Source organism: Daldinia childiae (genome assembly GCF_008694065.1).
Source record: "Daldinia childiae strain JS-1345 chromosome Unknown Scaffold5, whole genome shotgun sequence".
Taxonomy (NCBI): Eukaryota; Fungi; Ascomycota; class Sordariomycetes; order Xylariales; family Hypoxylaceae; genus Daldinia; species Daldinia childiae.
In genome coordinates, this window is record NW_022984646.1 from 1,662,463 (window position 1) to 1,679,913 (window position 17,451).

Below are 17,451 nucleotides of genomic sequence, written 5' to 3' on the forward strand. Positions count from 1 at the left end.
TCCGCCTTCCAGTTCAACAGAACGAGTATAGAAGCAGGTGACAGGAGCATGGCACACTTCATCCTACACGACATTGCGAATAACGAGACGACTTCGTGTACGACGCCCTACTTGCAGGATCCGAACGAGCCGATGTGGAACAGATGTGCTGGTGATAAGGATGCGGTAACCCCGAAGACCATATTCAAATATACAGCGTCCGCTAGCGAGGTCGAGATTAACCAGATGTGGATATGTGATGTCGAAAACAAGACGCATCCGTAGGTCCCATAGTGTACCCCTTAAGCGGGTTTAATATGACAGAGAGCTGATATATTTGGCAGCCTATCTTACTTTTCATCGGCGAGGACTGACCTTACCGGGCTTTTGGATTGCGTTGACGATCCTACACAGACAAGATGTACAGCGGCAGACAACAAGATATCGTCATTCGATGGGGACTATGTAACCCCGGTCTGGAACTCTGACACTATGGATATAATCCCACCTTCTGAGAAGGAAGCCTTAGGCACGCCGTGGAATCCCACTCCCTGTATTGGCACGTCTTTCAGTTATCCTAACTGGGACGTGCAGAACGTTACTCATGAGAAGGGCGATGATGGGACGATTTTGAGTTTCAGCTTGAGCAACCATGCTAACAATCAGACGGTGGCGTGTATCACTAAAGGGGGATATTGGTCTACCTGCGATGGTAGTTCAACGGAAGTAAGGTTCACTGAAGAGACGAGTCAGCTCTCGATTAACCAAACATGGATTTGCAACGGAGGAGAAAAGTATCCAAAAGAGTACGCCTAGCCGATCCCGGGGAAAGGTCTTAAGCTAACTGCTCCAGCGTTACATTTCGAGCATTTGGCACTGCATCCATCGACATCAAATCTGACAAGCCAACCTACATTAAAGGGTCACTAACCGAGCCAATCGAACTAAGTCCAAACGTCGCCCCCGAAGGCGTAAACCACCCCGGCTGCCTCGAAACTTCCGAGGCGCCTACTTGGATAGTGACTTCTTGGCTATGGAACGAGAGATGGCGCAACGGATACAACGCCGGGGACCTAACGGCGACCTTCCACAACCCCTCGACAGGCTTCAACCTAACATGCACCGGCGACGGCGAAGAACTCAACCGCGACGGACGATACGGCTACGAGCGCTGGTGGGGCTGCGCCCTATCACGTTCGCCCTTCGACGACTACCGCATCATCTCCATGATCAAGCTAAACCCGCTGACAGGCGTCTTCTCAATAGACCAGAGATGGTACTGCAACGGGAACAACGACAGCCCCCCGGCCAAGTTCCGCGCAGTCGGAGACGTAGACACGAGCCTAGAGTGCTCGTGGAACAACAACACCGCAACTAACACCTCCATCCGAACCTGCCACCAAACCCAGCTCCCCCTAACCGTCCACGGTGCCGTGACCGAGCGCACCAACTTAGCTCCAGACGTCTTCTTCGAGCTCGCCCCCTCGGGGTACAGCTGCACGATAGCCTCCGCGCTCTCGACGCAATGGCAGATGGGGTTTTCCTCGGACGCGCTGTACGCGGCGCCTACATTCGGGGACTCGTTAAAAACGACCGTGCGGTTCGGCATCCAGTTCATAGCGATTGACGGGTACCAATCCGTCAAGTACGAGGGTTTGGAGACGACCCCGTATCTACCTACGAGCGATCCCGCGCGCTGGTACGAGTGCAAGGATTATGTTGCGGGGGACCAGTCGTCTGGTGCGTGGGCGCGCCAGTCCCTGGATTGCAAGTGGCAGCTCGATCTCGCGACGGGGTATATTGCGATTAACCACACGTGGTTCTGCGATGACAAGGACCCTGAGAATCCGTAAGTTTTATCTCTCTTGCCCTGCCCCTTTTACTCTCGTTTTCCTTCGAAAAAAAAAAAGCATGGGTCTGATGGCTGAAAATAAATTACAGAATTATCTTCACAGGTTCCGGCAGCAGATTCTATGACACCTCTTGCTATGTCTACCGTAGGGACGATGAGATCTCATGTAATTTAGTGGGGATGAATCCGCCGCCTATCTTGCCAACATACTTGTCGTGGAAGAGTGTTCCAGCCGCGGAGTTAAGGGGCAGCTGAGTATCATACCACAGTGCTATTCGTAATACAACACTGTATATCTTACCCCTATTTATACCCCTATCTACTATAGTCGACCTGGAACGACGTGATTCGATTATAAACTAGCGAACGCCGCTTTTATGGCGGTAGTTCAGTCGATTTAAATAGTACTGTTTACTCTAAAATTACCAAATACAACGAAGCATAACTTTCTATCCCTAACATTGAAAAAGGGGGGAGTAGAAAGTAGAATAGGCGATTACTTATTATGTGTCCGATCTGGGGTAAAAATGGCAGTATATTTCTGCCTCTCCCATCTGGCTATATCCATCGTATTAACTGTAGAATGTCGCTATTTTCGCTCATTAAGAGATACACTCTCGTCTGAAAAATAAACCATCGCATGCTACTTTCATCTCCATTGTAACAGTTACCTAATTTTTCGCGCTTGGTATGTCCTCGACTTTCTTTCTCTCTTATTTAGAATTCCATCAGCACCATATTTATGCTATAAAAATACCGCTGTATTTACTGCATGTAATACACAAACGGCCCCGTCGTACCATTAACATAATACTGTACTTGCGGGCTCGGGGCAGGCGGCGGCTGCGGCGGTGCGCCCACAATGTAAGCAGGTTCCGCGACGTATGCTTGCTCCGCCGTGTAGAACTGCGGAGGAGGGTTTGTCTGGTTGGCCATCGCACCGGCCCAGAAGGGCGATTGACTGGGGTAGCCTGGATTAATGTCAGCTTGGTTCGTCTATTGGTATATGAATATCTACTAGGAGATAGGCTCAAAAATAGGATTTTGTCTTTCTAGGAACTTACTCCACGAACCTTGAGTACCAGGCTGTGGGGCAGGTACTGAAGGAGCTACCATCGGTGGGTTGATCCAGAGATAAGGCTGTTGTTGCTGTGTTGTTGCTGCTGCTGCTGTTGCTGGGGGTTGACATTCCTATTACCAAAGGGGACTGCCTGAATAGGGACGGGAGTAGGAGTGCTGTGCTTCAATTAGCTAGGCCTGTTTCTTGTTTTGTGAAGACGGGTTTCGCCTTGTAAGGAAGCACTCACCCGTTCAGGATAATGATAGGCCGCTGAAATTCGGTATGGCGGGACTAGCGCTGGGTCCGATCGGAGGGACGATATTTGATACGACACGAGGAGGATTAAACGGGGGATACGCGGTAGCTGCGGGCTGCGCGGAAGCTGGAAAAGGGGGAACAAAAGGGGGGAAAGCGACATTCTGGTTGGGATCTGGTGCTGCAGCTGCAGCCGGTACCACAGGAGGAGCCGGGGGCGGTCCGCCAGGAGGTGGTGCAGCAGCATCGGCTTCAGGATCGGGTTCCGGTTGAGTTGGATCTGACATCGAGACTTGAGGGGGAGAAAACGGAGGAAGATTTGCAGGTTGTTGGGACGTGGTGCCGTCGGGATGTTGGACGGCGGCAATGTTCGAAAATCTGACTGAACCTGTTCTTGTCGTAGCGTTCGCGGACGCGGAAAAATTGTTCATACTGTGAGGGTTCTCGAAACAAGAAAAATACTGATGCGGAGGATTCCGTGGTCACAGTATATGTTGTGGAAGTGTCAGTGGAACCTGAGGTATCAGAAGAAGATTGCGCAGATATTGGCGCACATTCAAGTGAATTGACATCCGATCTAGCAGAAATCGACGCAAAATTTGGAGGGGTCAAAATAGACGCGTCGACAGATGATTGATATAAGTCATCACTGTTCACTAGCGTGTTGGACGAAGAATCGCTGGCCGGCGAACTGGGCGAATTAGGAGAAGTAAGTACAGACGTGTTGATTTCCGTTTGATGCGATTCCCCGACTACCTGAGCACTATCTTCTAGCTCTTCTGGTTCAGGGGATACAGGGGCATTGACCTCTATGCTAGAAGAAAGAGAAACAGTTATATTTTCGGTTGATTGGTTTGACTCGTTCTCGGCTGTTATAGTATCACTATGTCCCGGATTAAGAGGTGTAGAAGTAAAGTTGTCAGTGGCTAGCTCGTTAGTACTGCTAAACTCCTGTGCAGCCGTTTCGTTTTCAGCATTATCAATTTCGTTGTCGAGGTCTTGTATAGATTCCTCATTCGCATCTATGGGGTCCATTGTGTCGACGTAGCAGTTCTGATAGATAGGTGTAGGTACCTATCTGATTAATAAAATTGTGACAACGACCCGTGATACAGCCAAGCTAGAGATATAATGTATCATTCAATAACAGTACCCCTAGATACTCTATCTCCACACCACAATGAAAATGTTTTAGACTAATCGTAGAGCTGTTACTTTATTAGAGGAAATAAACAAGTGCGTAAGTGAGTAGCATACTAGCTGGTTGAGATAAACTTCGTTTGGAGGTGATTGGTTTCCTCTGATCTAGGAAGATGGGATTAAATCGGCCGCAATTGGATCATATAGTTTTCGCAGCTACATCAAATAAGTTATAAACCTATAAGAAATGAAAATTAGGAGAGGTAACAGTGTAACCACTAACCAAGTTAAAGTAGCTTCAAATATCTATTGCCATCAGGGTCTGAGTAGATATAGTACCTCTTACTAAGGTAATATGTAAAGCAAACAAGAGAAGAATACATCTACTCACCTGTCCTATGTCCTTGCACGTATTTACTTGAAAATTTACATCTTTCATCTCATCGTAATAAACCCCGTAGTTCCTACATGGTATATTTAATTCGGGAATTTAATAAATCATTAGCTGCGTAACCTAAACCATACAGAATACCTAGCGTAAATATTTGAAGTGGCTCGTCACTGTGGAGAGCTTAACCTACATTGTAAGGCCATGAGTACCTAGCCTATTAATGAGACGAACAATCCCCTGGGGGGCTTTCTTATGATGTAAATTGCAACGCTAAATAAACTACCAAACCAGTTTCTTGTCCCATATATATGATATATGTGTAGTACATGTGGCACTACCTTCCTTCTCAATAAGAAAGCATAAGGATCTGATAAATAGGGATATGACGATCGTATGTCCGCGAGATAGAAGAACGCCTATAAGTTCACGAATATGACACCTTCGTAGGAAGAACCCTTGGCTGTATAGTGGGAGCAAGAGCCGGCTCAGGGGCATAGTAGCCCCTTAATTCCTGGGACGGGTTTGGTGGTGGTATCGGTCGAGGTTCTGGAGGCGAGTAATATCCAGCCAATTCCGGGTTATCGAGGACAGCAGCAGGAGCCACGGAACTTGCGGTGGAGGACCTCGGAGAGAATTCGACTCCTCGTAGTCCATTATCCTCAGTCGGCCTTGGAGCAGACCTTGGTCTGGTGCGGAATAAACCACAAAGGTAGGACCTTGACTCATTTGCCATTTTGACTTATTCCCAGTGCCAATTCAATTCCACAATTCAATACAACAATAGTAGCCTAAATCCTTGTTAGTCTTAGCGCCCTACTACCTAGAATTGAGAAACTCACAGGTACAAGGGTATCAATAACAGACTCAACGCGCTCAACTAAAAAAACACGCTACACGAGCACGAATAACAAGAGACAAACAAGATGGATGAAATTGAAATGGACTAGTTAAAAGATGTTAAAAGTAAAGCAAACTTATTGGAGAGAAGAAAAAAAAGATGTCGCAAATGTAGGCAAACACCAACCTAAAAGACAACTATAGCTGTTGATTGGACGGTACTTAGACCCACCCGACAAGATAATTTTTCTTAATTGTTAGTAGCTGATATAATCATAGTTGTTATATCACCAAAATACTAACAATTTCCCTCTCCGCATTAAACCTATACCCATCCTAGTACCAACACCTACACCCATGTCAACCGCCCCCAATCTTGAAAGGTACCTCCTATGTATATTCACCTCACCTCACCTCTCACCTCCAGACACATCTCAGCAAATAACCCTTGCGCAGATATAAAAATACTAAAGAGAAAATAAGTAAAATATAATAATCAATAACCACCGACCTACCTTAGTAACTAATAAAAACATTCATAACCCATAGAAAAAATGCTCATCCGCACCCTCCCCCTCCCCACCCCCCTCACAATCCCAACCGAGCCCCTAACCCCCAGCTCCTTCGCCCCCTTCGGCGCCGTCTTAACCAACCCAGCCCCCGACCCCGGCCCTCCGCAGCCGCATCATCTTCATCCCTCTTACCTCAAGGCACGGCGCCGTGTCCGCCAACCAGGGCACCCCATCCAGTACCGGGGTTTGGCACCGCCGCTGCGGGACCTATACGCCCAGGCTCCGAGCGGCAAGAGGGCCACGCCGCGGACTACTATGTTTGTGTGCGGCGCGCGGGAGTTGGAGCCTGAGTCGGGAAGGGAGAATGGCAATGGCAATGCTAGTGCCGGCGGGAGTAACAGCGCGGGGCTATTTACCGTGCAAGTCCTCGAGCGCCACCCCTTCACCACGCAGACCTTCATACCTCTCAGCTCCTCCTCCTCCCATTCCTCTTCGTCATCAGTACAATACCTAGTCATCGTAGCGCCGACCTTACCCCCCACCAGCGCAGACAACGACTTCCCCGTGCCCGAAGACAGAGCGCAAGCCACGCTCCCGGGCCGCGGCATGCCGGACCTAAGCCGCATCCGCGCGTTCCTAGCGACGGGCTCGCAGGCCGTGACCTACGGCGCGGGGACGTGGCACGCGCCGATGGTGGCGCTCGGTCCGCCTGGCTCCGCGGTTGATTTCGTCGTCGTGCAGTTCGCTAACGACGAGCCGGTTGAGGATTGCCAGGAGGTGGCTCTTGAGGGGGGAGGGGAGGGTGGGGCGAGGATAAGGGTGAGGGTGCTAGGGCGGAAGGGGGAGGTTTCGAAACTGTAGGGGGGGCTTAGGGTTAGGAAGTTTAGGGAGTTTGAAGGGGGGGAGGGAGGGTATGGGTATGGGTATGCGACTCTAAGGTACATACCTATGTATGTATGTTAGTACCGCCCTATTAGTACGGAGAAGAGGGCTACTAGATTAGTTGTTAGTCTTTGTTAAGGCTCTAATGGTTACTTAAAGAATCATCTCAGGGGCAAAGAATCTAGACACCCCTATTTCAGAGAGATTCCTCGTCTACGAAGCATGTCACATTGGGATAATTCAAATACGCACTCTGCGTCGTCATTTCTTAGGAAACGGCAATTCATTAGCAAGCTAAACAGCTAAAACAGTCTGACAAGTAATTAAAAGGAGGCTACTCCTCAAGTCCAAAAAAGAAAACCGTCCATCCACTGCCTGTACATGCGATCATAAGGTCCCTCTTGTCTGTTTGGCGTCGCAGTATGATTCGTGGCGTGGAGACTGTATTAAAGAAACAGAAGATAGGAAACCGATCCGTGCTCAAAGTTGCAAAATTAGTGGTTGTTGGCTTTTTTTTTTTTTGAGATTTTTCTTGTTTTACTCCTTTTTTCTGATTTCTGGGTCATTTTCTGCTCGCGTTTCTGCCTCGAGTGGATAAACCATCGCAATCTTTTTGTCCTCCGTACGTAGTCGTACAGGCAAGATAGCCTCACTAGCTATCTATGAATCATTCTTTCCTTTCCCTAGGTTACTAGTTAGTTTGACCGACATTATTAAAACAGGTTTAGTAGGGAGTGTAGGAACAGATTGAGCTTACTCTTCGTAGTTAACTACCTTTAGTAGTCGAATACCTTTCCTGGGTAGTCAAGTACCCTTTGTAGTCAAATACTCTTCGTAGTCAAGTGTCTTTCGTAGTTGAGAATCAGTACTCAATGCCCACAGTGGTCAGCCAGTTCTGCTCATTCATGGCTTTCCAAATATCTTGGGTGGTCAGGTTTGATCTGATCCTCTCTTCAGAATCATCATTGCCAGGCTGAGAAATTCCGGGCGCGTCTGGCATGAGGGTATCCTCGCCGATCGGGGCGGGTTGGAGTCTACCAATGGCTTTTCCGGGACGAACAAGAACATGGCTCTTTGTTCGTAACTCCAAGATGTCGACCTCTATGGTATTGGCAGTGACGAAGTGGTAAACCTTCACCTTCTTCTTCTGTCCGTAACGAACGCATCTTCCAACCGCTTGTTTCATACAGGAATCGTAGGTCTCCTGTAGATCTACTACAAACGGGTTTATGAACATGACATGATTGGCATATTGAAAGTTCGAGCCTGCGGACGTAACGTCGTTGATCTGCAAGAGTCGAAGCTTAGGATGCTTTACACCATTTCCAAACCGCCCCATCCAGCCTCTGATCTTTCTTCTTAATTCTGCGACACTTTCTTTCTCCGACCATTGAAGGCCACGCTCGTCGCATCGATCGCGAAGGCTGGATTGACCCAAACTGTTCAATTTGTCAAGAGGTCTCATTTTGTCGTTAACTTTACTGAGACTCTTGAGCTCGGTATCAGTGATATGGTAAAATCCAATTCCATTTTTTCTCAGGGTATACTTGAGTTCTTCGAGCTGGCTGTTGTATTGGAAGAATACAAGACCAAACTCATCATCAGGAATTGCCTTGGCTACGTTGGCCAACATCTGGAACTTGGAGCTGATTTTAGGGCACGGGGCATCCATCTGCGTGCCAAAATCGAGGTCGAGACACCGTTGAGGGTTGTTGATCATCTTCAATGACATAGTTGCGTCTTTCAGCAAAGATGAGCAACGCTCACTATCATCTCCGCCACAGTAAACCGAGTTGAGATGCTTTTTGCAAAGTAGGTGGCCACATTGACAAACGATGTGTAGATCTTCTCTGGGTACCATTTGTCCGCAAAGATCGCAGTTCGTTTCTCTCTTGTCTGACATAAGATTCTTGGTAATTCGCTCTTGTTTGATGGCATAAATGACTTTCTCAAAAGTCTGGCGCAATTCAACCGACGTATTGCTTACATCGTTTCCAGTGAGCGTATACTTCCCACCTCGAATCTTGGTCGTTTCACCGAGTAGGGGATACCTATAAGTATTCATCGCCTCACATTTGAGGTATCCAACATAACTGGATTCTTCAAGCTCTCCATTCACATGAGATATCAAGAGTTTCTTGAGGTCACCCTTCTTAGCACTGGTTCCGAAAGAGAGACCGGTGGAACGGCATAGGCTTTCAAGGCATGACTTGTTCTTCTTGTCGGCTTCCTCCACTTGTTCATGTGTGATCTTCGTCTCCAGGGACTTTATAGTCTCCTTAGGTCTCCTATATTGTTCTAGACCTTTTTTGATAAGTATGCTTAGAGAGGTTTTCATATTGCCCCTTATCAGATCTTTACCTTCGCCATCATTGACGCGACTTAGGTCCTGTAGTAGAGTAGTAGCTTCCTGTTCACCTATGGCTTTGAGATTTTTGGATTCCAAGTTGTAATAGTCAACCCAGGTGTTTGCGGTCAATGTATTGAGAGCATCAAAAAATGTCTCTTCGTTCATGCAGAAGTTAGGGTGGCTGGTTTCGACAACTCTCACCATTTCTTCATATTGCATTCCCTCCTTGGTGACGACTTCGCGTGATAACTCACGCCAGGCATCAAGTCCGCCACAGTCGACGAGATTTTTCTTCCAGATATCTCTAAGAAGCATATAGATATCAGTGGTGGCATTTCTACCATTAACGAACTTCTTCTCTTCCTCATTGTCCCAGATACGCTTGGAGAGCCAGATGGCTTTCTCGGCTGTGATCTTGAAAACTTGGAGGGCATTGAGGCACACAGAACGTCGCTGTTCTATAAGAGATGACATAGAATATCCTTCCCTCTGCCAGTTTCCCTGAGAAGAGCGGTGAATTAATGCCCTGGTGCCGACTTGCTTCCCGTCCGCACCCCATTCGTTACTAACTAATGGCTCCAAGAAGACACGAGATTCCTTTGGCAGCATATTCGCGTCAAAGTTATGAGCACGTAGATCTTGCTCTAGGTCGTGATAGTGGACGAATTCGTGAGGATTCATCTCGCATACCACAACTTTTTCTTCCACCTCAATTCCACCAGCAAGATCTCGGTCGAGGGGATTAGAAGTCGCAAATTTCTCCAGGAACTTCATTCCCTGTTCATGTCTCTCACGAATGGCCTGGTCCGATGAGAACTTTAGAATCTGTAGATCTTCCGCACTACTTCTATCCTCCAACTCCGGCCCATAAGTGATCCGAGGCATCCCCTGCCGGCGGTGAATTGGGCGTGCAACGTGTACATTAAAGTGCTTCGCGGTATAGCATACAGCTGCTAAGTCTCTCGTAGGAGGCGTTGCCGATAGAACCCACTTCGAAGTAGCTTCCAAGTTGGCTACGAACAGGGTCGATGTGAGTCCTTCGTAGGAGAATTCGTCGTATATTACTCGAGAGAAGGTAAAAGCTTCCAACACATGATTGAAAGTTTTTGGTATAAACGAAAACTTTTTACCTGCACGCTCGGAGCGTAGTTGCGGAATCATCTGCCAAGGTGAGTTGAATCTTTGAGATGCTTCTGGCTGCACTGGTGTAGCCGAGTTTATAACCGAATTTTCATAGTTCTTTGAGAATTCTTTATACACTTCTCTATGCGCATTTCGGCGGTCCTCAATTTCACTATACAAGGCCACGAGTTCTTGAACATCGAAGTAGTCTGCTATGCCCATTCTCAATAGCTTTCCGACATAGTCCCCAACTACAGACGTAGCATCCTTATACCAATCTTCAAAGGCGCGAGACTGGAATGGAACAGTGCTGGCACCCTTTCTGAAATTCTCCCCATGACAGGGTGGATCAAGAGATCCTGCCAACTTAGCAAGGTTTTGGTAATATCCAATGCTTGCAATGCATTGAACATTCACAATAATAAGCCTCGCCCGTTGAAGCTTCTTAAGGATACGCCAAGATGAATTATCCCTTAGGTCTCCGAGATTCTTGATTTTGACTATTTCTGCAGGCTCGATAGGGAGAAATTTCTTTGCTTCGTCGGCCCATTGATCGACTAGATGTGAAGGTACCAACACAAGACTGGCATTTAGATGTATACGGCACGGGTTCTTGTCGGTACGTAGCGGTAAATACTTTTCGTCCCACTCCCGTAGGCAGTGCATGAGTGCCAACATAATAATAGTTTTACCATACCCGACGTCGTCGGCAAGTATACCTCCACTGTGACCAGCTTTGCGTTCAGCACAACCAATAAGCCGAAGCTTAAGATCGGACACAATTTCCTCTTCGATCTCTCGTTCCGTGAATGGCGACGGAAGCAGCTCACGCCAAAGCGTCCAACCAAGAGATAGCAACTGAGACTTGCTCAGCTTCGTTCGGAACGATCTCATTTCCAAATCCATATACAACCTGCTCACTGGATGAAGCGACCCTGCCAAGCTTTTCAACGACTCCCGGAAGGGCACGAAGCTGTGCTTCCCAGAACTAGAATTCACTTGCATGTTCTCGGATAGGATAGCATTGCGCTCGACCCGGGTATATGCAGTTACTTCGGCGTAAGGGTTTTTAGTTGGTGGCAAATATGCTGTTGCCATACGCGCAAGAGTCTTATGATTGATTAAGTATTGTACCACGGCGACGAACTGGCCGTCGTATGCCAGCTTGTCTTGATATCCCAACTGTACGTCTTCCAATAAGGTTGGATGAACCTTTACCCTTACTTCAAAGGGCGGGATCTGTTTCTTCGCGTGGCTTTCGAATGCCGCTATCGCATCAGAATGGTGGTGTTGAATCCATCTGGTAGCAGGTTTGCGTTTACCACCAGGGTTAAAACTGACTTGGAGCCATTGGGCTCGCGGTAGCTGTCCGAAAGGAGAGTCCTGGATATCAACTCTAGTCTTCCAATGTTCAAGTCTCTTAATCCAAGGCTTGATGTCCGCTATCTGAAATACAACTTCGAGAGATCCAAGGCTCGCGAGCTTGACATTAATATGGGAAACAAAATCATGAAATTGAGGAAGCTCAAATTTTTCAATCGTGACCCAATTTCCTGTAATCCCGCTTAGAGACTCATATTTACCGATGATCCCATATTGATCGCAATGCTTATCTTTCGCGAATAGCGCTTCAGCCAGAACTTGCTGTTCCGGGTCTTCTTCGTGAACGATGAATATCTGTGAATTAGGAACCTTGAAACACTCCAGGCGCTTGTGGCTTGTAACGGTGGAAGAAAGCCCGTAGTATATGGCCTGTGGGCTCACCCAAAACCCATCCACTCGGGCATCGAGAATTCCTCTGCCTAGGTCCAGCTTCTGGAGGTCCACACAGGCCTTGAACTTAAGTAAGACCTCCCGATATTCATGGGATTCCAATAAACGACACTCTTCCGAAATGACATAGCCATCTCGATCGGGTGTTCCAGTTCGGGTAGATTCCTTGAAGAGAAATAGCTTCCTCCCACCAAGGACATGAAGACTATTCTCGGGAGCGTCACAGTCAGGTTGGTGGTAGTACTTTCCATAAGCTGGCATAAATCTTTCTGCAAGTCCGCTGGAAGTGCGAGAGGGGTTTCTGCGTTAATTGCCATGACCTGCAGAGTACCACCAGTCTTCATGATTTCCACTTGGAGCCGTTCTGATTTGAAACTCCAGAACTTCCAAGAATCAGGCGTAGGAAGAATACTAAGCGCGCCTTCATAGATCGTGGCCTTTGCGATTGGTTGGCTTAGTCGAATATGGTCCAAACCCAACTGCTCTCGAAACTCTCCCCCATATGCACTCTACGCATCGAGGTACAAGTACCAAGTAATTCCTTTCTCCGACAACACTGCTCGAAGTTCGAATCCCTTTTGGTTGGCGTAACAGACGACCACTACCTCTGTGACGCGGGTGCTTTGGTAGTAAAAGGTTGTATGTGCGAGATGCTTCATAATAGAAGGATAAGCTGTGATAGCTGTCCTTGGAGCAAGATTGGTCGGTACCTGGTACTCCAAGGCGACCAGATTCGTAATTACGCTCGGTAAGAATTGCATGACCTCTTGCTCTACTTCTCCTAGGAGTAAGAAGTTCGAGGGCCGCCTTGTTGAGACGAATCTGTGTGGTGGATTTCCAGCGCACCACTTGCAGCGAATGGTGGAACATATCACACACTCCAAGAAATCATCAGTACTATATTTTGCTGATCCATTGCAAAAGCAATATCTTCGACATCTTTTCAAAAGTTCTGTTAAAGATGACATCTGAAAAGATTGAACAGTCGTTGTGCTGAAGTTTGGAAATTCTTCCAATTTAGAATCTGTGACCTGCCGATCAATTTTCACCTGGGCCTTCTTCAATGGCATCGCGAAAAAGTCATTAAGACTGTGAGAACTTTCTTGAATCGCTCTCAAGGCGGCCACCATAGCGGCACCAACCACTGTCGTGCTCATCGCATTGCCAGCGAGATTCCGAAGATCATCCTGACTCTCAGTTGCGAATTCGAGTCGGTTGAGTGGTAGTCCTTGTAAGCCTAGCATCTCAAAGCCAGAGAGAATCCTGCACTGGTCTGTTACCCAATGTATACCGTTAGGAGTGATGCACCCAGTTATTCCAAATGGAGTGTTGATATGGGTTCGGTCTACGTTCTGACTGAGATCATGGATACGGTTCTTGAACCTCGAGTCATAACCTTTTTTCAACGCTCGCAAGTGATTGATGTCGATGCAGTCTAAGACACGCTTCGGTTGTGTGAGAGTCACAAGTCGATCCATGCGATCATAAAGCTGCCCTGGTTGAGTCAGACTCCAATTTGTGAGTGGATGAGATTCGCCTAGTTCTTCCTTTTCGCGAACTAGTAGATGGCGAGCCTTGCTGCGTTCCCAGTCGGCGGCCTTCGCGACTGGAGCTAATGCCTTCTCCGAATCATCCTGGCGGGCTCGTTCGGTCAATGGGTGGTGAGCTGAAGGAAGTAGCCACGAATTTATAGGGGTAGATGCGCGTCTCACAAGATCTCTTGTCATCAAACTAGACCATCGGTCGATAATGTTGTCTGCAACTTTGCCCTCAAAAATGGTCTTATCGACAGCAATAAGATAGCCGCGGTTACGGGTTTGAGGGATGTAGAAATTCTTTGTATCTGCCCTAACGAAGGCAGCTTTATATCCGACAAAAGGGAACCATATATCTGCGGTGGTCTTCCAGGGAGCTCCCATGACATTCTCTAGGATAACAACCTTAGGTCGTCGATCCTTGACGTACTTCAGCATCGAGAAGAATGTCTGGCCTGAAGTACCCATGTCATTTATGTTCATGAGAAGGCTGTTGAATCCATCATTGATAACTTCAAAATGCGATTCGTTGTAGCCACTTCCTTGACAATTTTGCTTGAAGTAGTCCCCCAACTTGTTCCCAGTCGCAATGACATTCTCTGCGTAGTCCTTGTGTTTCTGTGAGTTAAGCGTGGAAAAGTCCAAACAAGAACAACCGGCAACAAGAAGATCGATGCCCCCGGGAATCTTTTCCATTGCACCCATTGCAGTAGGCCTAAGCATACTATTAGTTATGTAGATAACCACTTATGAGGGACAAATAGACTTACGCTTTGAGGTCTTTAGGTTCGATGAAATCTCGAACATCTTTGAATATGATAGCCCCTTCTGTGTTTCGCGCGATATATGCTTGCTTGACCGGGTCGATTTCAACGCTGAAGATATGAGAAAACTTCAAGAACTGTCTTCCGAGTTGCATTCGATCGAATGATTCTTGAATCATCTTCAATGAAAATATCGGAGCTTCCGTGCCAGAACACATGGTTGCGACCCGAAGGTGAATTTGGCTATCATCCTTGAGCAACTCATGCGATCGGCGTGCAATTTCTTGAAAAGCAGCATAGACATTCGAAACTGGAGGTAAGCTTTGATCCAACCCATTACTGGGATCGGAACAATTATCCTCATCGTCATAATATTCGTCATTTTCAGAATCCTCAAAATCGTCAGGATCCTCGGGATGAGCAAGCTTTTTTGAAGCTTGTTTCTTGGCTTGCTTCTTGGGAGTAACTTTCTGTCGCTTACCTCGACCGCCAGTTTGGTCTTGGTTAGGACTTACTTCTTCTTCAGGAGGGTCTTCATTGGCGCGTTTTCGCGCCCGAGAGCTGCTGGCAGCCACTTTGCGTGGCGCGCCAGAGCGTTTCGGCGGCATAGCCACGGGTGTAAATCAACGTTGATTAAAGCGCGATACTTATAAGTGTAGTAAAGGAAAAGAGAAGATATGCTAGTGTTCAGTTCGAACGCGGTAAGAAGGAAAGTTCGCCTCGGGCGGATGTTTTGAGAAGGCAACGTGTAGAGAGGGGATAGAGAGGGAATAGAGAGGGAAAGGAAAGGTGATGATGTTCTGGAACTTGCAAAGCACGATTCGCAATTTGAGAAGAGGTTTGATGAAACCAATGTGCTGTTGCAAATCTGAACTTGGATGTGCAAGTGTGAGAAAAGTGGAAGTGGAAGTGGAAGTGGGAGTGGAAGTGGAAGAGGAAGAGGAAAAGTTTTGAAGGATTGGTGATTGTGGGAAGATGGATGAATTTGTTTTGGAAACAAACAGCAACAGTGGCTGAATTTAAGGGCAGAACTAGGGCAGGGAAGGAAAGAATGTTGCACACTTGACTAGAAACCCTAGGTCTCTAGGGTTACAGCTTTGCGTACTTGCCCTACTTCACAACCCTAGGGCCTAGCTGGGCGGTCCTAGCTTTGTATCTTCGCCTGGCAGACAGTCGGAGGGGCGCAGGGGGATGCCGGGGGGATGCCGGGGGGGTGCCGGGGGATGCCGGGGGGTCGCCGGGGGGTCGCCGGGGGATGTCGGGGGTGCAGGCGGCGATCAGCTAAAGAAGAGAGTGCAAGCGGCGACCACCTAAGGAAGAGGATGCAGGCGGCGATCAGCTAAGGGGTAAAGGAGATGGGCATCACCATACACCACTAGACATGGAGTAGCACTAGGGGTAGTACCAAGTGTATGAATAAGGTCACTTGTGACCCCTTGGAGAATATAGAGGATAGCACGACAGTAAACTAAGAGGCCGAGTCTGGCTGAGAAATAGGGGAGGAATTAGAGGATCATCATAGGCTATGAGGTTAACGGTTATGTTAGATTATCAAACAGGGACGGACCCAATACTCGACAGAGACTATGCTAGACTACAATCGACTAGGACCTACTCAGGAGAGTAGTAGGACTAGACGTTCATCAGTATCCAACAAGCCCCCGAAGACGCAAGAGGCAGCACTTTCTAGAAAAGGATCAATCGTATAACGAGGCCCTTTGAGACGAGAGCTATGGTTAGTATTCGACTATACAGCGTATTAGGGTGGTAAACACAAGACGACGTCTGTTAGGATATCATAAGAAGATATCTAAGCGCCTGGAAGGTCTTGAGACTTATCATCGACCTCACATAAAAGCCACGTATTTCATAGAATTTCAAAGAACATCAAGACGGTAGATAGTAGTCGAGCATCTATCGAAAAGATATTGACACTAGCCACTCACACATCTTCCAGTGGTTCGCTTTGGGGTGTAGCTGTCTCAAGGTCAGAGTCCGAGATATCGCAAAACTAAAGAGACTAAGTTTGTTGACCCCTAGGCTTCGTGAAATATATGGCCTGTTGAGAATGATAGCTGAACAGTGAGTTACTGCTTTCGAGCCTTTTCTTTAACAGGGCCGTGCAAAAGGCCAACTGGAAACACGCAGAATCCCTGTACACTGAACAGAGATGACCCCGTAGTCATCGTCAAAGTGCGTTTCATTAACAGAATTCATACAATGATATTACACGATTTTCCCCTCAGACGTATTAATATTACCAGATCCCCGGCTGGGCTTCATCGGTGCAGGCGGTGTGCCGTATAAGCTTTCTGGGTAGCCTGAAATAGGAGGTCAAGTAAAATGAAGGGAGAAGATGCAGTTAAAGAAAGATTGGAGCAATGCTAGAGAATAGTTTGACTAAATAAGATATACTTGCTGACTGTATTAAAAAGCCTACGAGCTATGGATGCCTGTCCGGTCGATATAGGCTAGGTCCATGAAATAATTAAGAGAATATGGTAATTTAGATATTTCATGAAATGCAGGATGTATTGAGAGGCTTACACACTTTAGTTATTTAGTCATGATATTTGAGTAACATATGCCAGTCCATTGTTGCGAACACAAGGAGGTGGTATGTAGGAAGTGTAATGGTAGCACTAGCCGAGAAGGAGGTATTATGAATGAGGGTAGAAAATCAATAGCCGTAGATAAATATGGAAGAGGTTAAGATTTGTGCCAAAAACTGCTTTGCTATCTTACAAAACCCTAAAGACATAAGAAAGGAGAATAACTTGCTAGTAAAAGATGGAATGAAAGCAGCTCGCACATAAATAAAGATCATTCTGAATAATGTTCAACTTTCCTCGAGACTTAGAGTGAGATGATTCTATGAAATCTAGCATCGCATAGATGCTCGGAAACTTGCCGAGTAGTGGTAGTATATGAGCCAGAAATGAGATGTCCTCATTTGAGGGATAAATCCAACTCGAAATCTATTACGATAATAACAGTTT

At 47.1% G+C, this 17,451-nt stretch overlaps 5 protein-coding genes across 5 annotated transcripts; 2 read left to right on the top strand and 3 right to left on the bottom strand.

Moving 5' to 3' along the window:
* Positions 1-471: 471 nt before the first annotated feature.
* On the top strand, positions 472-1,832 carry GL218_05579 (uncharacterized protein; the record flags this gene model as incomplete). Its single annotated transcript, XM_033582249.1, has 2 exons — positions 472-785; positions 833-1,832. The coding sequence occupies 2 exons, from the start codon at positions 472-474 to the stop codon at positions 1,830-1,832; spliced, it is 1,314 nt and encodes a 437-aa protein (XP_033434251.1).
* Positions 1,833-3,142: 1,310 nt separating this feature from the next.
* On the bottom strand, positions 3,143-4,181 carry GL218_05580 (uncharacterized protein; the record flags this gene model as incomplete). Its single annotated transcript, XM_033582250.1, has 2 exons — positions 3,143-3,534; positions 3,701-4,181. 2 exons carry the CDS (start codon positions 4,179-4,181, stop codon positions 3,143-3,145), a joined length of 873 nt encoding a protein of 290 aa, XP_033434956.1.
* Positions 4,182-6,068: 1,887 nt separating this feature from the next.
* Positions 6,069-6,887, top strand: GL218_05581 (Ureidoglycolate lyase; the record flags this gene model as incomplete). The annotated part of the gene is made up of 1 exon (XM_033582251.1): positions 6,069-6,887. The coding sequence occupies one exon, from the start codon at positions 6,069-6,071 to the stop codon at positions 6,885-6,887; it is 819 nt and encodes a 272-aa protein (XP_033434957.1).
* An 883-nt stretch (positions 6,888-7,770) lies between these two features.
* Positions 7,771-12,414, bottom strand: GL218_05582 (putative dna repair protein rad8 protein; the record flags this gene model as incomplete). The annotated part of the gene is made up of 1 exon (XM_033582252.1): positions 7,771-12,414. The coding sequence occupies one exon, from the start codon at positions 12,412-12,414 to the stop codon at positions 7,771-7,773; it is 4,644 nt and encodes a 1,547-aa protein (XP_033434954.1).
* A 248-nt stretch (positions 12,415-12,662) lies between these two features.
* GL218_05583 (putative dna repair protein rad8 protein) lies at positions 12,663-15,060 on the bottom strand (the record flags this gene model as incomplete). The annotated part of the gene is made up of 2 exons (XM_033582253.1): positions 12,663-14,403; positions 14,459-15,060. The coding sequence occupies 2 exons, from the start codon at positions 15,058-15,060 to the stop codon at positions 12,663-12,665; spliced, it is 2,343 nt and encodes a 780-aa protein (XP_033434955.1).
* Positions 15,061-17,451: the final 2,391 nt, after the last annotated feature.